This window comes from Sus scrofa, chromosome 6 (genome assembly GCF_054392235.1).
Source record: "Sus scrofa isolate SSC_HxYL_T2T_F1_AM1 chromosome 6, Sscrofa_HxYL_maternal_Yorkshire_Landrace_v2.0, whole genome shotgun sequence".
NCBI classification, from domain to species: Eukaryota; Metazoa; Chordata; class Mammalia; order Artiodactyla; family Suidae; genus Sus; species Sus scrofa.
In genome coordinates, this window is record NC_139388.1 from 100128950 (window position 1) to 100152936 (window position 23987).

The 23987-nt window shown below is 43.0% G+C and overlaps 1 protein-coding gene across 7 annotated transcripts in view; it reads right to left on the reverse strand.

The window, feature by feature from the left end:
• TRIT1 (tRNA isopentenyltransferase 1) overlaps positions 1-20180 on the reverse strand; it is a 46199-nt gene extending 26019 nt beyond the window's left edge. For all 7 annotated transcript variants that reach the window (XR_014807514.1, XR_014807515.1, XR_014807513.1 and 4 more), the window contains exon 1: positions 20004-20180. Coding sequence is in view for 4 of the 7 variants with exons in the window: in XM_021095994.2 (XP_020951653.1) it covers positions 20004-20177 (174 nt within the window). In the remaining 3 variants the exon portion in view is untranslated. The remainder of the gene's footprint in view (positions 1-20003) is intronic.
• Between the last annotated feature and the right edge of the window lie 3807 nt (positions 20181-23987).

A 23987-nucleotide genomic window follows, 5' to 3' on the forward strand; every position in this document is an offset into this window, starting at 1 on the left:
ACAAAACAATCTGATGCTCCTGAGCTCTCCTTCATAAATCATTCTCCTCTGGGGCTTCAAATGGCACCATTTTCTCCAGGTTTTCTTTGTATCTCACTGGACCTTCCTCAGTTTCCTTTGCTGGGGTCAGCCTCTGATGTCTGCAATGTCTGTCATGGAAACAATATTGAGAAGGGGCAGTCTTTATGGCATCTACCTGCCACTTCTGTACGACAAACTTTCTCTGGGTGACAACCATTTTTGTGTGTGTGCTGATAACTCCCAAAATCCATATCTGCAATCTAGTTCTCTCTCATGATGCTAGACCTATACATTTAACTGCCTAGTGGACATTCCATCAACAATGAAAGGCATCTAATACAGTGAAGAGGTTAACAGTAAGGCTGCCAGGATTTAAGTCCTGGCTTCATAACTCACTAGCAATGTAACCTTGGACAAGATATTCAACCTCTCTGTGCCTAAAATGTAACCTCAAAGGATTGTGATGAGAATTAAATAACTGACACATGCAAAGCACGCCTGCCCTATAAGGAAGGAATAGGTCTGCCATATAAGGAAGCAGCAATAAATGATAGGTAGCTGCTATCATCATCATCATCATCATCATCATCATCATCATCACCCCAGACACCTGAAACCAGCTATGTCCAAAACTGACCTCCTTGGAGTCCCGTGGTGGCCTAGTAGGTTACAGATCTGGCATTGTCACTGCTATGGCCTGGGTCACTGCTGTGGCATGGGTTCGATCCCTGGGCTGGGAAGTTCCACATGCTGTAGGCGTGGCCAAAAAAATTTTAAAAACTGACCTCCTTACTTTCCACCCATACTTGAGTGAAGCACCTAGATAATCAAACCAAAATCCTTTCCTACTGTACAGCACAGGGAACTGTATGCAATATCCTATGATAAACCATAATGGAAACAAATATGAAAAATAATGTGTATATGGATGAATACACATACATACACATAACTGAATCACTTTGCTGTACAGCAGAAATCAGCTTTTTTTTTTTTTTTTTTTGTCTTTTTTTGTTGTTGTTGTTGTTGTTGTTGCTATTTCTTGGGCCGCTCCCACGGCATATGGAGGTTCCCAGGCTAGGGGTTGAATCGGAGCTGTAGCCACCGGCCTACACCAGAGCCACAGCAACGCGGGATCCGAGCCGCGTCTGCAACCTACACCACAGCTCACGGCGACGCCGGATCGTTAACCCACTGAGCAAGGGCAGGGACCGAACCCGCAACCTCATGGTTCCTAGTCGGATTCGTTAACCACTGCGCCACGACGGGAACTCCAGCATTTTTTTTTTTTAGAGCCACACACACAGCATATGGAAGTTCCCAGGCTAGGGGTCGAATCAGGGCTACAGCTGCCAGCCTACAACACTGCCAGAGCAACAAGGGATCTGAGCTGTGGCTGTGACCCACACCACAGCTCACAGCAACACCAGATCCTTAACCCAATGAGTGAGGCCAGGGATCGAACCCGCATCCTCATGCATCCCAGTTGCGTTTGTCAACCGCTGAGCCATGAAGGGAACTCAAAGAAATTAGCACATTTTAAATCAACTATACTTCAATAAAATAAAATTTTTAAAAAACCCTTTAAGTGATCCTAGTATCTCCATCTCTTTCCCTCCACACTTCCAATCTGTCTCAACTTCAATCCATACCAGTTCCTAAAATTACCTCAAAGTTTACCACCATCACACTTCCTGCTGCCACTACATCAATTGAAGGCTTCATGATTTCTCAACTGGACTGTTCCATCAGCTTCCTCATTGATCTTCCTTCCTTAAGGGTATAACCTTTCCAATTTACGTCTACGCTGCAGACAGTGATCTTTCTAAAATGAAAATCCGGTCTCATCCAGTCCTATACTCCTTAGCATCACTGCTAATGAAAGTCTGCCTTGAAAGTCTCGCCCCAATTCTCTCCCATCCATGCTTGTCCTCCATGCTCCCCATTACCCTGCATTTACCTCTACCACAGAACTTTTTTTGAAGAAGCCAAATTTATTTTTTGTTTTTGGGTTTGCTTTTTGTCTTTTTTTTTTTTTTTTTTTTTTGTCTTTTTGCTATTTCTTGGGCCGCTCCCACGGCATATGGAGGTTCCCAGGCTAGGGGTCAAATCGGAGCTGTAGCTGCCAGTCTACGCCAGAGCCACAGCAACGCTGGATCTAAGCCGAGTCTGCAACCTACACCACAGCTCATGGCAACGCCGGATCGTCAACCCACTGAGCAAGGGCAGGGACCGAACCCGCAACCTCATGGTTCCTAGTCGGATTCGTTAACCACTGCGCCACTCCACGACAGGAACTCCTGTTTTTTGTCTTTTTGCTTTTTCTAGGGTCACTCCTGTGGCATATGGAGGTTCCCAGGCTAGGGGTCCAATTGGAGCTGTAGCTGCCGGCCTACACCAGAGCCACAGCAACGCCAGATCCGAGCTGCGTCTGCGACCTACACCACAGCTCACGGCAAGGCCAGATCCTTAACCCACTGAGCAAGGCCAGGGATTGAACCCGCAACCTCATGGCTCCTAGTCAGATTTGTTAACCACTGAGCCACAACAGAAACTCCCACAGAACTTCGGATACAGGTGAAATATTTCAATCCCTGCTACTAGATTACAAGTTCTGAGGGAAGAAACTGTGTATTTTATCTCTAGTTCCAGCACCCAGCACAGTGTCTAATACATGGAATATACTCAATAAATACTCTGTGCTGGAGGTACAGAGTGCGAGATCCTATGCTAAGTTATAAAGTTCTATTGTCTCATTTCACCAGTGAGGATACAGAAACATAGAGACATTACTAATCTGCCCAAAGTCACACAGCTAATTAGTAGCAGAGACAAACTTTGAATCCATGTCTTATGACTTCATAGTCAGTGTCCTTTTCCCACTATGGTAACCTCTGTCCTGTACAAAGCAGCTTTGTGACTTTGGAAAGTCAGTTTTTCACTCCTTGAACCTCAAGTTCCTCACATCTAACATCCCCTCTAGTCCTAACAGCCGCAGATTCAGCAAAAGTTCTGGCATAGGAGGATGAAAGGGAAAAAAAAAAATTTTTTTTATGGCCACACCCAAAGCATATGAAGTTCCCAGGCCAGAGAATGAATCTGAGCCATAGCTGTGACCTATGCTGTAGCTACGGCAATGCCAGATCCTTTAACCCACTGTGTTAGGCCAGGAGTAGAACCCAAGCCTTCACAGAGACCCAAGCCACTGCAGCTGGAGTCTTTTTGCTCTTTTTTTGGCTGCCCCACATCATATGGAGTTCCCAGACCAGAGATCAGATATGAGCTCCAATCGCAACCTAAGCTGCAGCTGTGAAACACTGATGTGTCACAGTAGGAACTCCCTGCAGTTGGATTCTTAACCCACTATGCCAGAGCGGGAACTCCAGAAAAAAATATTTTTTTAAAGCACGCTGATGCTCGCCAGAAAGTTGATTTTCCTTTTTGATTAAAGGAATCTGAATTGAAACTTGGTAATCCAACTGAATAGATGCTAAGGAGTAGAGAAAAGGTCAATCTCTTAACAAACTTTTTCTTCTCAATAAAAGGATGACGACGTTCCTGCTGTGGCACAAAGGGTTAAGGATCCAGAGTCAGCTGCAGTTGCAGCTCAGATTCAATTTCTGGCCCAGGAACTTCCACACACATGCCACAGACACAGGAAAAAAAAAATAAAGAAAAAAAAAAAAAAAAAAAAGACACCTCTTGGGGAGTTCCCTGGTGGTGCAGTGGGTTAAGGATCTGGTGTTGTCACTGCTGCGGTACAGGTTCAATCCCTGGCCTGGGAACTTCCGCACACCATGGGCACGGCCAAAAAAAAAAAAGGACTTTTAAAAAATTTACATTTTACTAGGTTTGCAAAAAAGAATTAACCGCAGGAACATCCAGGCAGGCAACTACTCCTTTTAGCTTTGTTTAGCAGAAATCCAACTGCAGACATGCTGAATAAATCAGACAGATTAAACACCCAGGAGAACTTGTACCTGCAGTGTTGAATCAGTCTGGGAAGAGAAGTAGTTTGGAATTTACAGTGCCAATCATGGCTTCTATTTTCCTATGGCTATCCCTCTTCAGAGGAAAAGGGACTAGAATCACATAAAGCCATGCTTATCAACTTAAGAGATGCGTCCATAATATGTATGCGATGTATTCTTCCAGAGCATCAATCTCAACCCAGTGACAGAAAGAATTTGAAACACTTTTACATCTAAATAAATATAGACAGGTTAGAAGAAAGAATGCAAAACTAGCACATACTTTTGGGTTAAAACATGAGAAACTTTGCAAGGCAGAGCCTTTGCAGTGGCTGCTGAGATGTCCAACTGCAAACAGTGGTGAAGCATGGACGTAAGGAAATTCGAAGATCACTTATTCAGTCTAATCACCTGACATTTTATATTGAGAATACTGAGGCTCAAAGAGCTCCCCTGCCATATACTGAGGGTAGTGGAGGCAGGACTAAAGCCTCAATTCTCTGCCTATAACCCAAGTTGTTTCTGCTGTCTCTCATCAGTAGAATTTTTATCCTCATTTGACTCTGGTCTGTTTGCCTGCTTGAAGTAATGAATTCCTACTTCATTAGGTGAAATTAAATTCGAGAAGCTGAGGAGAAGACAGTTACCATACACAGAACCTCGTCAAGGTTATCAAGAGTAAGAGTGACAGAAAGCCAGAAATATACACACAATGTCATGTGACTATAGTGCTGAGGCAGAAACAAAAGGGCTCATTTAAGAGAACAAAAAGTTGATAAAGATTCTATTTTGTCGCCATCTTTACAGCCTCAGGACTGGCCCGCTTTGGATGGATTCAGTGACATTTTCTCTTAGGATAGAGATGACAGTATAAGAGCTGCAGTGCCCCATTATTTGGAGGTGTATATCTAGGTTAGGGAGAGGAGTAGAGCATAATGGAATCAGAAAACCTGGGTTGGGTTCAAATCTGGCTCTACCCAGTTGCAGCCTTCATTTGGCAAGTTATCTGATTTTTCTTTGCCTCAAGTTTGCCTCTGTAAAATGGGGATAATAACTGTACCTACATTCCTCACTGGATTATTCTGAGGATTAGTTAATATACATAAAATGTTTGGAATTGTGCCAAGCAGATGGTAAGCAGTACATTAAGTGCTTGATATATCATCTATATTTAATTGCTGGTAGTTAAAACAAGATTATCCTTGGCTCTTTGAGGTGAGATCCTGAACTAGGGTTTGAAAGAAGAGAACCTCAAAATACCAGAGCTGAAAGGAGCTTTAGACATTGAGACAGACAGACAGTGAATGACTCAGTAAGCCTATCTGGATCTTAACAGAAAAGTCTACTGGTCCCTGATCTAATCTATCCAAAGAGGTAACTAAAGTCCAGAGAGCAGCAGTAATTTTCCAAGGTTTTATATAAATATGTCCTAATTTAGGAGTTCCCATCGTGGCGCAGCGGAAACGAATCCGACTAGGAGCCATGAGGTTGCAGGTTCAATCCCTGGCCTCGCTCAGTGGGTTAAGAATCTGGCATTGCTGTGGCACAGGCTGCCAGCTGTACCTCTAATTAGACCCTAGCCTGGGAACCTCCATATGTTGCGGGTGCGGCCCTAAAAAGCAAACTAAATAAATAAATAAATAAATAAATATCCTAATTCACATAACAGTAAGTAAGAGGCAAAGCTGAAACTAAAACCCAGTTTTTCCTAGTAAACGAAACTGTTTACCATGGGTTAGATGAAGTCTTTAAAGGCTAACTATAAATTAGGAAAGAATATTGATACCTGAAGAGTTAGGCAAATCATCTAATTCAAATCAATAGATATTTACTGAATACTATACTTATAGCCTAGGCATCAGCATTCTTTCTGGCCATGTTCCTGGCATGTGGAAGTTCCTGGGCCAAGGACTGAACCTATGACACAGCTGTGACCTGAGCTGCTGCAGTGACAACACCAAATCCTTAAGCCACTGCACCACGAGAGAACTCCCACATCAGTATTTTTTCAAATGTTATCTAGGTGATTCCAATGAGCAGCTGGGGTGAGAACCCCTATTACAAGTATCATACTAGGAGGTAAGATATAAAAAGACAGCAGGAAGCTGGGTAGCTAACCAAAGGTATCCAGACTTAAGAAAGCCTGGACAATGAAGGATCACACCTGACAATGCAGGACCCCATGTTTAAGCTGCATCTACACACATGTGTAAGGGGAAGAGCAACAGGAACAGTGAAGGCAAGGAGGCCCTGGATTTATCTTCACTCACAAAGAGAATCAACAATATCTTTCATTCATATCTGTAAATTCCAACAGTTCAACAGATTATAAACTGCAGACATGAACTCTTTCTAAAAGAATGTTAAAACTACCTTGCTACTTTGGAGTTCCCGTTGTGGCTCAGCAGGTTAAGAATCCAACTAGTATCTGTGAGGATTCTGGTTCAATCCCTGGCCTCACTCAGTGGGTTAAGGATCCAGCATTGCCACAAGCTTCGGCACAGGTCACAGACGTGGCTGGAATCTCTAGCCTGAGAACTTCCATATGCTGCTGATGCAGCCATTAGGAAAAAAAAAAAAAAAAAAACTAACTTGTATTCCTAAAAAATGTACAAGAGGGAGTTCCTGCTGTGGCGCAGTGGGTTAAGAATCTGGCTACAGCGGCCCAAGTCACTGCAGAGGTAGGGGTTCAACCCCTGGCCTGGGAACTTTCATATGCCACAGGTGCAGCCATAGAAAAATAAATAAAAAAAGAAAATGATGAAAACCAGGCTCTTAAAAAAAAAAAAAAAAAAAAAAAGTATATAAGAATATACAAATAAAAACCTTAAAAAAGCAAGAAAAAAATTTTTTAATAAAATAAAAGAGTTCCCACTGCGGCACAATGGGATCAGTGGCATCTTGAGAGTGCTGGGATGCAGGTTCACTGCCCTGCCCGGCACAGTGGGTTAAGGATCCTGCATTGCTGCAGCTGTGGTCTAGGTCGCAACTGCAGTTCTGATATGATCCCTGGCCCAGGAACTTCATACGCTGTGAGGCAGTAGGGGAAAAAAAAAAAGGAAATATTTTCAATTCATGAGACTGGACCAAGGGTTAAAACTCACAATACACAAAGTGCTCTTATAAACCAATAAACACAAAAATGAAAACCATTATATAAAAGTGGGAACAACAGGTATGAAATTAAAAAATAAATAAATGCACAAGAGAACTCCCTTAAATGTATCTGCTAAGTGAAAAACATCAGGCCCCAAAGGTTGCATATTGTATGACTCCGTATACATGACCTTATGGAAAAGGCAAAATCAAAGATATGGAAAACAGGAGTTCCTGTCGTGGCGCGGTGGTTAACAAATCCAACTAGGAACCATGAGGTTGCAGGTTCAATCCCTGGCCTTGCTTTAAGCCTTGGGTTAAGGATCCGGTGTTGCCATGAGCTGTGGTGTAGGTTGCAGACTCGGCTCGGATCCAGCGTTGCCGTGGCTCTGGCGTAGGCCGGTGGCTATAGCTCCGATTCAACCCCTAGCCTGGGAACCTTCATATGCCGCGGGAAGCAAGCGGCCCTCGAAAAGGCAAAAAGAAAAAAAAAAAAAAAGATATGGAAAACAGATCAGTGGTTGCCCAAAGTTGGTCTGGGTAGGAGTTCCCATTGTGGCTCAGTGGTTAACGACCCCAACTAGTATCTATGAGGACGAGGTTCGATCCCTGGCCTCGCTCAGTGGGTTATGGATCCAGCGTTGCCGTGAGCTGTGGTGTAGGTTGCAGGTACAGCTCAGATACCACATGCTGTGGCTGCGGTGTAGGCCGGCAGCTCTAGCTCCAATTTGACCCCTAGCCTGGGAACCTCCACATGCCGCAGGCATGGCCCTAAATAGACAAAAGACAAACAAACAACAAAAAAAAACTGGTCTAGGTAGAGTTGACCTCACAGAGGCCACACAAAGCAACTTTTAGAGTGGTGGAAGTGTTCAACATGGTATTATGATGGTGGATATCTAACTCTCTCCATTTGTTAAAAAAAACCCACAGAAATGTACACAACAATGAATGCACTCTACTTGTATGCAAATTAAAAAATAATAATAACCAGAATATCTGAGGAACCAGGACAGAACATAGACTGAAATTAATGAATCTAATTATATTACAAATGTATGACATAACCTCACTGAAGAGGGGGAGGAGCTAACCTAAGTAACTTTGTAAAACAATGCTATGACTAGATATTCTACAACTAAAATGAACTGTACACAAACATTATACTCTAGTTGGTAAATCTGTTATCACAGAGTTACTACTAAACAACTTTATAGGCTATACAAATAAGTAAATATTTTGTAGACAAGAAGAGCCAGATTTCTTACTCTCAGAGAAAGAAGTCACAAATAAGCAAGATAGGAAGACTAGAACATACACTGTGGTGGGCTAGAATCAGAGACATCAGTATAAAGTCATGCTTATTTTAATATATATACAGATAGATACAGAAATAAATATACTTGTATACACATGAATTAGTGTATGTTTCCTAGTTCTTTCCACTGAAGGGATTAAAAGCAATGATATCAGAGTTCCCACTGCAGTGCAATGAGTTAAAAATCTGAGTGCAGGAGCTCCTGCCATGGCACAGTGGAAACAAATCTGACTACAAACCATGAGGTTTCGGGTTCTATCCCTGGCCTCACTCGGTGGATTAAAGATCCAGCATTGCCATGAGCTATGGTGCAGGCTGCTGACGTGGCTTGGATCTGGCATTGCTGTGGCTGTGGCGTAGGCCGGCAGCTGTAGCTCCAATTCAACCCCTAGCCTGGGAACCTCCATTTGCCACTAGTACGGCCCTAAAAAAAAAAAAAAAAAGGAAGGGGGAGATTAAAATCCCCTTTCCTTCAATGCAGGCTAGACTTAGCAACTCATTTCCAACAAATAGAGAATAGAAAGGGAAAACATTTACTTTACAGTGGAGGAATCTGGCAGACACAACTTAAACCAAAATGATCAAGGTAAATCATCACTAGTTGACATTAAGTTACCTTGAATATCACATTGATATCATACCTTGAAATGACGTAATGAGAAGGGTACCTCACCTCTGTGGTATGCCTTCTCAAAATCCATATTCATGAGAAACCATCAGACAAACCCAAATTGAGAGACAATCTACAAAATAGCTGACAAGTACAATTCAAAAAGTAGCAAAGTCATGAAAGACTATAAAAGACAGGAAAAATTTTCACAGATTGGAGGAGATGAAGGAGACATGAGTAAATGCAATACGGTATCCTAGACTGGATCCTGAAACAGAAAATGAACATTAGTAGAAAAACGGGTGAAATCCAAATAAAGTTTACAGTTTAGTTAATAGTATTGTACCTACGTCAATTTCTTAGTTTTGATAAATGTACCATGATGATATAAGATCTCAACTTTAGAAGAAGCTGAGTGAAGGATATATAAGAACTCTCTGTGGTATCTTTGACACTCTTATGTAAATCTACAATTACTTCAAAATTTAAAAAACAAAAATAAGAGTTCCCAATGTGGCGCAGCAGAAACAAATCCAACTATGACATTGTGGGTTTGATCCCTGGCCTCGTTCAGTGGGTTAAGGATACAGCATTGCCGTGAGCTGTGGTGTAGGCTGCAGACTCGGCTTGGATCTGGCATTGATGCAGCTGTGGTGTAGGCCGGCAGCTCTAGCTCCAATTAGACCCCTAGGCTGGGAACTTCCGTATGCTGTGGATGCAGCCCTAAAAAGCAAAAATAATAATACTAATAATAATAATGATGATAATGATGCAGAACAACAGGGTTTCTTAATCTCAGTACAATATACTGATATTTGGGGCCAGATAATTCTCTGTTGTAAAGCGCTCTTTTATGCATATCAGGATGTTGTGCAGCAGTCTTGGCCTCTATCTACTACATGCCAGGAAACCATTTTCCTATTCGTTACAAACAAAAATATCTCCATGGAATTCCCATTGTGGCTCAGCAGGTTAAGAACTCTGACTAGTATCCATGCGATGTGGGCTGGATCCCAGGCCCCGCTCAGTGGACTAAAGATCTGGTGTTGCCACAAGCTGCGGTATAGGTCACAGATGCAGCTCGGATCTGGTACTGCTGTGGCACAGGCTGGCTACTACGGCTCCGATTCAACCCCTAGCCTGGGAACCTCCATACGCCGTGGGTATGGCCCTAAAAACACACAAAAAAACAAAATGAACAAACAAAAAACAAAAACGTCTTCAGAGACGCCAAGCGTCCCCTGGGGGACAAAATTACCCCCAGACTGAGACCACTGATGTAGAGTTATATATATTAACACATAAAGATATCCATAAAATATCGTGAAGAGAAAAAAAGCAGGATACAGAACAGCATGAAATGTATGAGACAATTTATGCTAAAACACATCACATGGATAAACCTTGAGGATATTATGCTAAGTAATTGTGCTGGTCAACTATTTTGTAAATTGTCAGATGCTAAGTGAAATAAGCAAGTCACAAAAAAGACAAATACTATATAATTCCACTTATATGAGGTAGTTAAGAGCAGTCAAAACCACAGACATAGAATACAGGATGGTGGTTGCCAAGGCTGAAGGAAGGAGGAAGGGGCAGTTAGCCTATAATGAGTACAGAGTTTCAGTTTTACAAGATGAAAAGAGTTATGGAGATGGATGGAGGTGATGGTTATACAACATTATGAATGTATTTAATAACCACAGAACTCTACAGTTTAAATGGTTACAATGGGAGAGTTCCCATTGTGGTGCAGCGGGAACGAATCTGACTAGGAACTGTGAGGTTGTGGGTTCAATCCCTGGCCTTGCTCAGTGGGTTAAGGATCTGGCATTGCCATAAACTGTGGTGTAGGTCGCTGACAAGGCTCAAATCCCGAGTTGCTATGGCTGTGGTATAGGCCAGTAGATGTAGCTCCGACTGGACCCCTAGCCTGGGAACTTCCATATGCCATGGGTGCAGCCCTAAAGGCAAAAAAAAAATAAAATAAAATAAAAATAAATGGTTACAATGGTAAGTTTTATATGTATTTCACTAATTTTAAGAATTGAAAAAATACACATACACATGCGCATGGATACATAAACAAAATGTCTGGGAGGACGTGCAACAAAAAGTTAAAATGGTTATCTCCGGATGCTAAGATTACAGTGATATTTCCTTTGTACTTTTCTGCATCACTTGGATTTTTTTTAAACCAGCATGTCACCCTTTTTTCAAACACAGAAAGACTTCGTTCTCCATTATTTTTTCTCACTATGCTTCCAGTTCTATAACCAAAATCCTGTTGGTTCTCTCTCCAAAATGTCAAAATGATGACCTCTTTTTCCCAGCCACAGCCCAACTCCAGCCTCTCTCACCCAGGCTAATCTAACAGGATCCTAAACTGTCTCTCTCTAACTCACTCTCCACCCACATCAGAGTCACCTTATGAAGTAGAATTTCTATCACTCGCATGTTTAAAACCCCAAACCTCATGGCATCCCTCTCAAGGGCCTCTACAATTTGTTCCCAGGGTTTATCCTTTTAGTTTCACCTCTGACTACTGTCCCTCAAGTAGCCTCTATGCCAGATAATTACTAGTCATTCCTTGGAAACATATCATGCACGTTTACTCTTCCTTTATTTTGCTCATGCCGCTCTTTTGTCAGGAATGTTCTTTTTCCTTCACTGCCTGATAAAATGTATACAGAGATACAGAGGAAAAGAATGGGATGCAAGATGAATGAATAAATAGGGGAAGATGGAGGAAAAAACACAGAATAGCACAGAGATGAGGGTTCAAGAAAGTAATTTTTGGTAGGGATAAGATAATAATAGCACCTACCTCATAAGGTTGTGGTGAGGATACTAAATGAAATAATACGTTAAACTTTTAGAACACTGCCTGGCATGTGTTTTATTATGATCATTATTTCCAGCGTTATTATTATTATTCAGGGTACAGTAGTAAGAGTTTGAACTCTAGCTGCCATAATGAGGAAGGAGTGAGCAAGTGGAGTCCCAAAGGTAAGCAAAGAGGTAAACAGGACCCTGGTCTAATTCAAAATGTATCTAAAGAATCCAACAAACTACACAAGAAACCACAAACCAATTCGGTTAAGCCACACTGGAGTATACACAGAGCACACAGATGAATTCCCATATGCCCCAAATAACTTTTACCCCTCAAACATATATTCTTTCTTGGAAGTGGAGCTGTTTCCACACCCTGCCCTGGGCACTGAAACATCAGGGCAGCACCTAATCCTCGCAAGTCCGAATCTGCTAATCCCATCTGTGCATTCCTGTGGTCTCCCATTTAGCCAGTAGTTGCTGTTCTTTCTTTGTATCACAGAGGAGATTTGATACAAGGAAAGCAGTTCTTCCCACAGCTGCTAAAAACTGAATACATATGTACAACCCACCCAAGCTTAATACTGTAGCCAAAGGAAAACCAAATTCATTCACAATGGAGGTGAACCAAAGGACCTAGAAATCACCATATATATTTTAGATGAGTCAAAATTTTTGAGATTTCCTTCTGGTCTCCTGCCAGGCGCCGTCATTTTAAAAGATTGCCTCTGTCAGTTGTGGCAAGCACACTCTGGACAGCCCTCATCTCTCCTAGTTAACAGGTTCTCCTAACTTTCATTTCCATGTCCTTGTAAGCCACGGTGATCACTATCTCAACTCTTTTTTTGCACCCCTCCCCCATGCACCCCAGAGCTCCCTTGAGCTCTTTCAGACAAGTGGTCCTTTGGTAAAAAACACTGCTCCTCAATCATGCCCCAAAGCAGACAACAAGAATGCAGAACTCAACGTTTATTAGATGACACACAGCCTGCTTACTAGTCAGGCTGCCAAAAATAACTTGCTTCTCCTCCTGTAGGATTAGGCAAACACACGGGAACTGTGCGCCTATGTCTGACTACTGCTTCTCCACAGGATTTGAAGAACCAAGGCCTTAGACTTCATCTCTACAAACCCAAAGAGAACACTTGGTTTATTTTCTCGGCATATAGTTGGTAGTCTGTATTTCCAGGCACTCATTGTACATCTTTTGGCAAGTGCCTTCAAATTTCTCAGTACAATGTTTCATCCAGTTACTGAAGGCAATGCATTCATTGTACCTTGAGCTGACAGGCCAAGAAAAAGAGACTGAAAAGAAGACCTTCAGTATCACCTTCCCACAATATATCAGACACTACATGACTTACAAGACCCAGATCCAATTCCCAGGTGTGCAACTGTCTTGCAGTATGATCTCTAGTCCACTCTTTAATCTTTCTCTACCTCAGTTTTTCCATCCTGGAAAACAGGAATTGTATTACCTGTGCCTCCTTGAATTGAGACTCTTACTGCTAGCTGAAAATATTTATGCTGCTCCGGTTTGTGAAAATGGGGTTTGGAAAACTCAGAAAATTAACCACAATTGTTGTTTCTCACTTTTGTCAGACCTGCCATGAAAAAACCCAGAGTTAAGCCCAGCAGAGGTCCCTGAGCAAGGCATCTCTCAGAGAGTTGGTTCTGACTTCCCACTCAACAAACCACTCAAACCATTCAAACAAGAATGAGAAGCAAGAGGCCAGGCAGGACCACAGGTCATGCGTGGTTACAGAAGCAAGCCACTGTCTATCAGGTTTCATGACAATATTATCACCCTAGACACACTATCCTTAACACCCCATTGCGGTTTTACCTCAAAGAAGTTACCTTGATACTTAGAGCACTTACTTCTTCTATGTTTATAAAAACAAGCACCTTTCCCTGATGGGAACTGCCCTGCTGGGATTGCCTTGGGATGACCCTACAGTTAAGGTAGGACAAAGAGATGACAAAAGCATGAGGTGCAAGACAATTCAAGATTTTTTTTTTTCATTTTTTTAAGGCTGCTCCTGCAGCACGTGGAAGTTCCCAGGCTAGGGGTTGAATTGGAGCTGCAGCTGCTGGCCTACACCAACAGCCCCAGCAACTCAGAATCCAAGCCACATCTTCAAACTAAATGCACCTCACAGCAACGCCGGGTTCTTAACCCACTGAGCGGGGCAAGGATCGTAGTCTTGTCCTCGTGGATACTAACTCAGGATACTACTGAGCCATGAAGGGAAGCCCCCAATTTTAAGATTTGAGGTATGTTATACAATCCTTTTTGGGTTACTGATACACTTCTGAAATACAAAATTCTGAGCAGCATTCCAAAAAGGATTATTAAAATTCAAATATTGGTTTTTAGAAAGAGCAATTTGAAAACTTGAAAAACTTCCTAATTGCCACACTTTCATTTGGTAACCCTTTGGTCTGTGAGGCTCTTAGGACAAGGAAATATACTGTCCTGTCTAGCTTCTCCACAAGGCCTAATTTCCCCTCTGTTCCAGTAAACACTCTCAGTTTGATATTATCAAATTACTGACATTAAATTATATCTCAGCTGCAGTTAAGTTTTAGTCTCCTAAGCAATGCATCATGTGGCCACCACTCAGCTTAACACTCAACTCAAAAAACACGACTATGAATCCACACTAAGATTCACAATATGATAATACATTTTATACTGGAGTTCCCTGGTGGCTCAGTGGGCTAAGGATCTGGTGTTGTCACTGCTGTGGTGTGGGTTTCATCCCTGGCCTGGAAACTTCCACATGCCTTGGGCATGGCCAACAAAAAGAGAAAGAAAGAAAGGAAAATACATTTTATAGCCTGATCAAAATGTAGCACATTCCTGTGAAGGTGCAACAGAAGTTAAATACTCTCTAATGATTGAATCCCACAGCTCCTGCCTCATCTAAAAGGGATGATAACTTTGGATACAGATAAGGCACTGGGCATAGAAATAGAAATCCATGTCCAACTCTAGGTCTGCTACTTATTGTAAGACCTTGGATCTGTTTCCTTAACTGTGAATTGATTATAATATCTATCTTATAAATTTATTGCGAGGATAAAAAAGCAGATGTAAGCATTTTATAACAGTGCTATACAAAGTTATTAGTATGACTGTGGATTTAATTGAAACTGAAAATGTTCTTTAAGAAACAGATTAACTCCAACATTAAGAATGCCATGGAGAGGAGTTCCTGTCGTGGCTCAGTGGTTAACGAATCCGACTAGGAACCATGAAGTTGCGGGTTCGATCCCTGGCCTTGCTTCTGATTAAGAATCTGGCGTTGCCGTGAACTGTGGTGTAGGTCGCAGACACGGCTCGGATCCTGTGTTGCTGTGGCTCTGTGTTGCTACAGCTCCGACTGGACCCCTAGCCTGGGAATCTCCATATGCCACGGGTGCGGCCCTATAAAGCAAAAAAAAAAAAGAATGTCATGGAGACATGACAAAAGATAATGTGAGAAAAGAATATATGTATGTATAATTGGGTCATTTTGCTGTATAGCAAAAATTGACAGAACACTATAAATCAACTATAATTTAAAAACTTAAAAAAAAAGTCATGGAGGAGTTCCCACCATGGTGCAGTGGGTTAAGAATCTGACTGCAGCAGCTCAGGTTGCTGTGGAGGCTCGGGTTCCATCCCCAGCCCAGCACAGGAGAGGTTAAAGGATCCAGTTTAGGTCACAGAAGTGGTTCAGATTCAATCCCTGGCCTGGGAACTTCCATATGCTGCGGGTGCGCCATTAAAAAAAAAAAGTGTCATGGAGTTCTCTTGTGGCATAGCAGGTCAAGAATCTGGCATTGTCACTGCAGCAGCTTGAGTTTCGGCTGTGGCATCATGGGTTCAATCCCTGGCCAGGGAACTTCCACATCCCATGGCCAAAAAGAAAAAAAAAGAATTTAAAAAAAAAAGGGGAGTTCCCATTGTGGCTCAGCAGTAATGAACCCAACTAGTATCCATGAGAATGAAGGTTTGATCCCCTGGCCTCGCTCAGCAGGTTAAATTGCCACGAGCTGTGATGTAGGTGACACATGGGGCTCGGATCCCGAGCTGCTGTGGCTGTGGCCAGAACTGCAACCCTGAATTGAACCCTAGCCCAGGAACTTCCATATGCCATGTGTGCAGCCCTAAAAAGCAAAAAATAAAAAATAAAAAATAAAAAAAAATAGGATGTCATTTGTTCATATGCTTACCAAAAATTTTCTGATTCAACCACAAGTCACTGAAAAGTATCATCTTTTTCCACTGGCAAAAAAAAAACAACCATAGCACTACCCTACATGGGCATGGTGAGCAAAGGTAGAAAACTGAAGAATTGTGTACACCCACACAATCAATGTGGCAACAATACTCTATTTCATTATTTGAACTGAAAAGTAAAAATCAAAGGTCAAAGCTTTCCAGTGGGTCCAAGAGGAAATGTTATGAATATCCAAGGTATAATCAAAATGAAACAACCTATAACCAATTCAGAAAGCACAATTATCTTCAAAGTGTTTTTCATACATTAATCAATCCTCATGGCATTCCACGGATGAAAGAAATTTAATTCTCATACTCTAGTTTGCAACCACAGGAAGAATCTAAATGGATTATCATGTGCCGTCTTAATAAGACAGGTCAACAAATATTTCATCAAATGTTAAGGATCTACCATATCATCAGCACTACACAAGGCATAGTATCTAGTATCTAACTGATGTGGCCTACTTTACGGCAGGCAAGACCTCTAGCAAGCTCAACCTTATGGTACAACACTATGAGTAAAGAAACATTTCTGAATAAAAGATAACAATTACAAAGCTATAACCATTCCTATTGCTAGAACCATTCCTATTGCTAGAACTCATTAACTTACTTAAAAAAGGATGTAAAATTAAGATGTTTTCTTGAGAACATTTGCCTGACAAGGACTATTGTAGTACATGAGGAGGAGGGGGAAACAGGGAGTAACAATGTGTTGTTTTAAACAGGACAGTTAGAGAAGGCCTAGATAAGGTGACATCCAAATAAAGATCTGAACAAAGAGAGGAAGCAACCACATGCTTACAGAGGGGAAGAGGCCCACCAAGCAGAGGAAACCTCTGAGTGTAAGAGTCCTAAAGTGGGATCATATTTGTTGCATTCTCCACATATCCACGAGACCTTCCTTATCAATGTCCTGCTGCCACCCTCCCCTGTGCCCGCCAGATCTGACTTCCAGGCTCATCATACTCTTCCAGGCACATAACTGCATGCACTGCTGTCTTCTTGCCCATCAGTGACCAACTCATACTAACACGTTACCACCTTCAGAATGTTACATCTTTCTCTTCCCTTCTATTCACTAGCACATCAACTCAGAATTATAGCAATTACAGAACATAAAGACTGGGATGGGAGTTCTCCCATTGTGACTCAGCGGTAATGAACTCGACTAGTATCCATGAAGATGTGGGTTTGATCCCTGGCCCTGCTCAGTGGGATAAGGATCTGGTGTTGCTGTGAGCTGTGTACAAGGCTTGGATCTGGTGTTGCTGTGGCTGTGGCACAGGCCAGCAGCTGCAGCTCTGATTGGACCCCTAGCCTGGGAACTTCCATATGCCAAGGGTGTAGCCCTTTAAAAAAAAAAAGACTGGAATGGACCCTTTTTTCTTTTTCTGCTACACTCGAAGCATATGGAGGTTCCTGGGGGTCAGGGATCGAATCCAAGTCGCAGCTGCAACCTATGCCACAGCTGCAAGCAATGCCAGATCCTTAACTCACTGAGCCACCAAGGAACTCCCGGGATGGACCTTAGGTATCGTCAGTAAAATACCATCTTACTGAAACCTATATAATATTACTCAAGTCTGAAGTCAGGCCAAAGATCTATTATTACTACATTCTTGGCTACTTTTGTATGCCCCTCCCACCTGCCCCCAAACCCAATTTATCATAATAGTGCTTACAATGAATGCTTCCTTTTTTTTTTTTTTTTTTTTTTTGTCTTTTCTAGGGCCGCCCCTGCGGCATATGGAGGTTCCCAGGCTAGGGGTCTAATTGGAGCTGTAGCCACCGGCCTACGCCACAGCCACAGCAACGCGGGATCCAAGCTGCGTCTTCTACCTACACCACAGCTCACGGCAACGCTGGATCCTTATAACTCCACAATGAATGCTTCTTAACACACTGCATCATGTTACTTATCCCCCATTCCACAATATGTACGATTACCTGTTGAATAATTTCCTTTCACTGTCCTACATTCACACTAAGCACATTTCACCTTCTAAATCTTCATTTATGTTCCTTCCTTTGATACAATGCCTTTCTTTCTCATCTACTCAAAATTCACCTACCCTTCAAGTCTCTTTTGATAGAGCTTTCCATGACTATATCAGCCTTCACTGATTTCTCTCTTCTCAGAAATCCTATGGTTTATCATAGAATCTAATACTTGTAGTCTCTCCCCTCCCCACACCTTGCAAAGCATCATTTAATATCTTAGTTCGAACATTTATTAACTTGCTTTGTTTCATGTTTAGCTGGACTAGCTAGATTCTGTGAAGACAGGGACTGCAATTTTGTCTTGTGGACCTTGCAGAAAATAATACCTATCATATTTTTAGCACTTACTACATGCCTGAAATTATATTAAGTACTTCGCATATTTATTAATCTTGTTTAATCATCACAGTAAGATTACGTTGTTGATCTTATTTTTCCTATTTTACAGAAGAAACAAAGACACAAAGAGGTCAGGCTGAAGTTGCATATCTTTAAAAGACATGGCTGGGATTTGAGCTAAAGCCTGTCTCTCAAAGCCAGCACAAAGTAGGAACTCCCACTATAGTATAATAGGATCTATGGGTCTCTGCAGTACTAGGACTCGGGTCTGATCCCCAGCCCAGCACAGTGAGCTAAAGGATGCAGCATGGCCCCAGCTGCGGCATAGGTCACAAACTGTGGCATGGACTTGATCACTGGCCTGAAAACTCCATATACCAAGGAGCAGCCAAAAAAGAAAAGAAAAAAGTAGAAGTTGCACAAAGTAGGGGTTTCGAAAAAAATATTTGTTGAATTATCCTAATCATCTGAAGTGTGCTGACGGCTGTGCCCCCAAACGAATTAATGAGAGTAGAAACCATGCCTGGAGGCTTATGGGGTACAGTGGGAAGAAGGACTGCCCCTTCTGTTGAGTACCTATCATGTGTTAGGTTCAGCACCAGGCATTTCCCGTTAAGCATCTCATTTACTCTGTGAAAACTCTTAACTAAATTCTCTTCAACAAACAGTGCTTGTAATTCCTCCATCAGATATTTACCTCAAATGTCACCCACCCTCAACTGGAGCACAAATGCTGCCAAGTGTTATGTGTACTACACTCCTTCTGGGCCTCCCTGTGGCTCAAGGAAGAGGGCAAAACCTCCTGACTCCCATCAGTCAGTAAGTTAATAATCTCAGTTGCAACACGCATTTATCGAACTCCTGGCTTTTTTCAGGACAGGCCGCCTTGCTCCTCATTCTAACTCGCGTGATCTCACTTATGAAGCATTACAGCCCTGTGAGGTAGGTGGCATTTTCTCCACTTCACAGATACAGAACGTCCCCCAAACCATGGTTAACAATGTTTACGTCACGTGGGCGAAGGCAGATTCAGGACGAGAATCCAGGTCTCCGGACTATCGACCCTGCTCCATTCCCTCAGCAGAGACTCGTAGATAGTAACTGATTTATCCTGGGAACTCTAAATGGCAAAAGCTCAGGAATAACTTTCATTCAAAAAGTTATTTACTGGACGCCTATATGTCAACCTTGTAGGTTCACATGCCATCTCCGCCACGTATTCGCTACGTGACGTGGAGATAATTGTTTTCACCTCTCTAGGTGAATTCCCGCATCCGTAAATGGAGATGATAATATAACCTACAACCAACAGCAATGTCGTGAGAAAGTAAATGGGATGATGGACGTGAAACACCTGGCACGACGTCTGGCACAGAGTGGGCGTCTGGTCATTTTGGGCGTCCTTCACCCACCCCGCCGCCCCACAAGCCTCGGGGTTCACCCCCTACCACCCAAGCGCCAGGGTATCCATTCGGCCAGAGGCCGGCACGCGGCCTCCGATTGCACAGGCCGGGGACAGCCGCACTGTCATACCTGCATAGAGTCAGCGCTGATGATCTCGCCGCCAAGTCGCTGGCCTAGCTGTAGCGCTAGGGTAGATTTGCCCGTCCCTGTGGCCCCGAGAATCACTACAAGAGGGAGCGTTCGTTTCAGGTCCCGGAGCCCCGGGCCCACAGACACTGCTCGTGCAGCCGCCACAGCCGCCATCTTAGAGACGTCTGCGCTTGCGCTGGAGCAGCTGTCCCCATGGCAACCATTAATGCGCAGGCGCGGACCTCAGGTACCGTAGGGAGGGTGACTAGCGAAGGGGACAAACTTCCAAGCTCGGAAGCTCCCGATGTGACTGCTATCAACGAATTGCTGTGAGAACCTCAACTACTTCGTCTTTTAAGTGGGGGATGTTAGTCGTATCTAAAATAGATCTATTTTTATGCTTTTTTCACGGCACCCAGTTCTTTTTCTTCACAGGACTGCTTACAGTATGAAATTTACACAGACCTCTTGTCTATTGTCTGACTTTCACTCCAGACTGTCCTATAAAGGCAAGGAACAGATTCTGCCTAGGTCATTGCTGTATCTCCAGTGCTTCGCGCAGTACCTGATACGCAATAGACACCCAACAATTTTTAATGGAGAAGAGAATGGCTTGTCTACCTAGTGCTAAAGCCAATGAGCTCAGAGGTGTGGCGTTCTCCAGGATTGGATCTGCCTAGTTCTCAGGCAAGGGCGGCTGCTCTAATGTTTTCACCCCAAACTCAAGCTCAGACACAATCGGAGGGCAGAATAAAATTTTGCATCTCTTTGGTAAAAGGAGAAAAGAGATGGGGTGAAAACAGAGAAAGAACAAGCATGTGAACAACCCACAAGGAGTTCTTCTGTGGTACAGCAGGTTAAAGACACATTCTTGTCACTGCAGCAGCTTTGGTCACTGCTGTGACTTGGGTTCGAGCCCTGCCCGAGAACTTCTGAGTGTCTCGGGGTGGCAGAAAGAAAGGAAGGGAGGAAGGAAGGGAGGAAGGAAAGAAAGGGCTTTAGAATCAGATGAACCTAGGTTCTAATCCCAACACTGCCACTTATCAGCTGCATGACTTCACACAATTAGCTTCACCTCTTAGCCTCAGTTTTCTCATTGTTAAATACCTCTCGGATTGCCATAAGGACAAAATGAAGTAATGTCTGAAAAGTGCTTGCTACAATGCCCTGGCACATAATAACCACCATTTGTTGAACACTTTGTATTATTATAATAGTAACACCCCATCTGCCACACTAAAGAGGTAAGGGCAGCAGCCTAAAGGCATAGAAATGTTCAGTAACGTGTGAAAAGTGCCTAAATACCTTTTCTACTAACCCCTTGTTAGCCAATTTAAGAGTTCTAATTGCTTTCTCTCTGAGATTACTACTTGGCTCTGCCTAGCTCTCAAGTCCCATCACCCTTGGGTGGAAGGAATCACTCCTGAATGTTTACAGTATATGACAGACCTGCCTGGAATGATTGCCAATAAATACATTTCTCAAACATTTGGATCACCATTGGCGTAATGGCCACTTTTGCAGACCCAGCCTAAACCTTGTAGTCCCATGTATCCCAGGGTCCTCCTTTTCTCAATCCAGCCTGCTTTGATCAAAAGCCTTGTTCTCTCCAATTTGTGGTAACCGCCTGGGGCTAGTTTTAAAATCGAGATGTGTGGCCACACATTGGCAGACACTCTCACATGATGGTTGTTAACTGTAGAGCCTTTGCCTGGAGATTTTCCGAGGGTATGGTTACCATGACAACCACCAGACAGAAGGCAGGCTGGAGAAATGATGCAAATAAAGCAAAAGGGAGGCTAATTTCATGATGACAATCTGACCATGACAGGGTAGGCTCACTCACGATGGGAAAGCACTGTCCAAGTCATGACCAGGTGACTGTTATGAGAGAGAGAGAAACAGAGGGAGGTGGAATTTACCACTGAGAGACCAGAAGAGGGAGAGGCTGGTTACCAAGGCAACTGGGGAGTAAGGAATGAAAAAATGGGGCTTCACCATAGCAGCAGAAAATTGCTTCTAGCCAAGCAACACAGGACTGTTGCTATAGAAACAAAGAGAACAGGGATCCTGTAGACCATGGGGAGAATTATCACTGAAATACTGAGCAGGAAAGACTCCTAAATCAGAATGGAGCCTGTGGTCCAAAATAAATTAAGAGAAGTAAGAAGAAAAATCATACCATTTCCATTCATGGTAATTCTGCCAACCCCACCAAAGGAGAATGGAAGCATGTATTTAATATCTTTAGGCTATTTTATTTGTACCTCTGTCTCCCTAATGATATTCTCAACTCTAAATTATACTAAAAATTGTTCCTGAAAGATAACCTGTAACTTGAAATCCTAATTGGAGAGATGAACTTCAAGAGAAAATTGGGAAATTCAAGTCTATGATTAGGAGTTAATGAGTATTTTTTAAAAACAACATAAAACCCTCTAATAGGAAGCTTGGTGGAGTAATAAGGAGACAAAAGGTGACAAAAGGGAGTCAGGAAAGCCAGTTGTAGTCATGCCCAAGTATTAGCTCTGATCCTTCTCTGCCTTGTATGAGGCCAGATAGGAAGCATCTCAACCTATTCTGAAAGATAACTTAAGATGAAGAGAGTCTCTCCCTTAAAGTCTATGTGTATATCTAGAGGTGGAAGATAAGGAAGCCCATCTTCAACATATTCCACTGCTTAGGAGTTCCCATGGTGGCTCAGTGGAAACGAATCTGACTAGCATCCATGAGGACACAGGTTCAATCCCTGGCCTCACTCAGTGGATTAAGGATCTGGCGTTGCTGTGAGCTGTGGTGTAGGTTGCAGACACGGCTCGGATCTGGCGTGGCTGTGGCTGTGGCATAGGTCTGCTGCTACAGCTCCAATTCCACCCCTAGCCTGGGAACCTCCATGTGCCACGGGTACAGCCCTAAAATGACAAAAAAAAAAAAAAAAAAAGACAAATAAATAATAAATATTCCACTGCTTACAGATTATTTGGGGTAAAAGAAATTCTAGTTTAGGAGTTCCCTGGTGGCCTAGCCGTTAAGAATCCAGCATTGTCACTGCTGTGGCTTAGATTTACTCCCTGGCCTAGGAATTTCTGTATGCCACAGGCATGGCCAAAATTTAAAAAAAAATTTTTTTTTTTTGGTCTTTTTTTTTTTTTTGCTATTTCTTTGGGCCGCTCCCTCGGCATATGGAGGTTCCCAGGCTAGGGGTCAAATCGGAGCTGTAGCCACTGGCCTACGCCAGAGCCACAGCAACGCGGGATCCGAGCCGCGTCTGCAACCTACACCACAGCTCACGGCAACGCCGGATAGTTAACCCACTGAGCAAGGGCAGGGACCAAACCCGAAACCTCATGGTTCCTAGTCGGATTCGTTAACCACTGCGTCACGACAGGAACTCCTAAAATTTTTTTTAATTCTAGTTTAAGAGGCAAAAACACTGGGATAGTTTTGGTCTGGAAGAACATATCTAAAATGCAGAAATAAAGTACTAAGAAGAGTCAAGTTACTCGGAAGATAATCATTCTTGGCTGCCCTTTTTTTCTTTCTTTTTTTTTTTTGGTCTTTTTTGCCTTTTCTGGGGCCGATCCCACAGCACATGGAGGTTCCCAGGCTAGGGGTTGAATCGGAGTTGTAGCCGCCGGCCTACACCACAGCCACAGCAACACAGGATCCAAGCTGCATCTGCAACCTACACCACAGCTCATGGCAATGCCAGATCCTTAACCCACTGAGCAAGGGCAGGGATCGAACCCGCAACCTCATGGTTCCTAGTCGGATCAACCACTGCACCACAATGGGAACTCCTTGCCTGCCCTTATGAAAGTCCACAGTTAGCCAACTATTGTTACCCTTGGTGTGTGTGCGTGCTATACCCTAGGGGCAGATATGTAGTCAGCCTGGGCAACCTCTAGGTTGTCTCACCTTCTTTAGGAAATTGAGAGCAGTATGTGGGGTGGGATGAGCATGGGAAGATGACAGAAAAGGAGA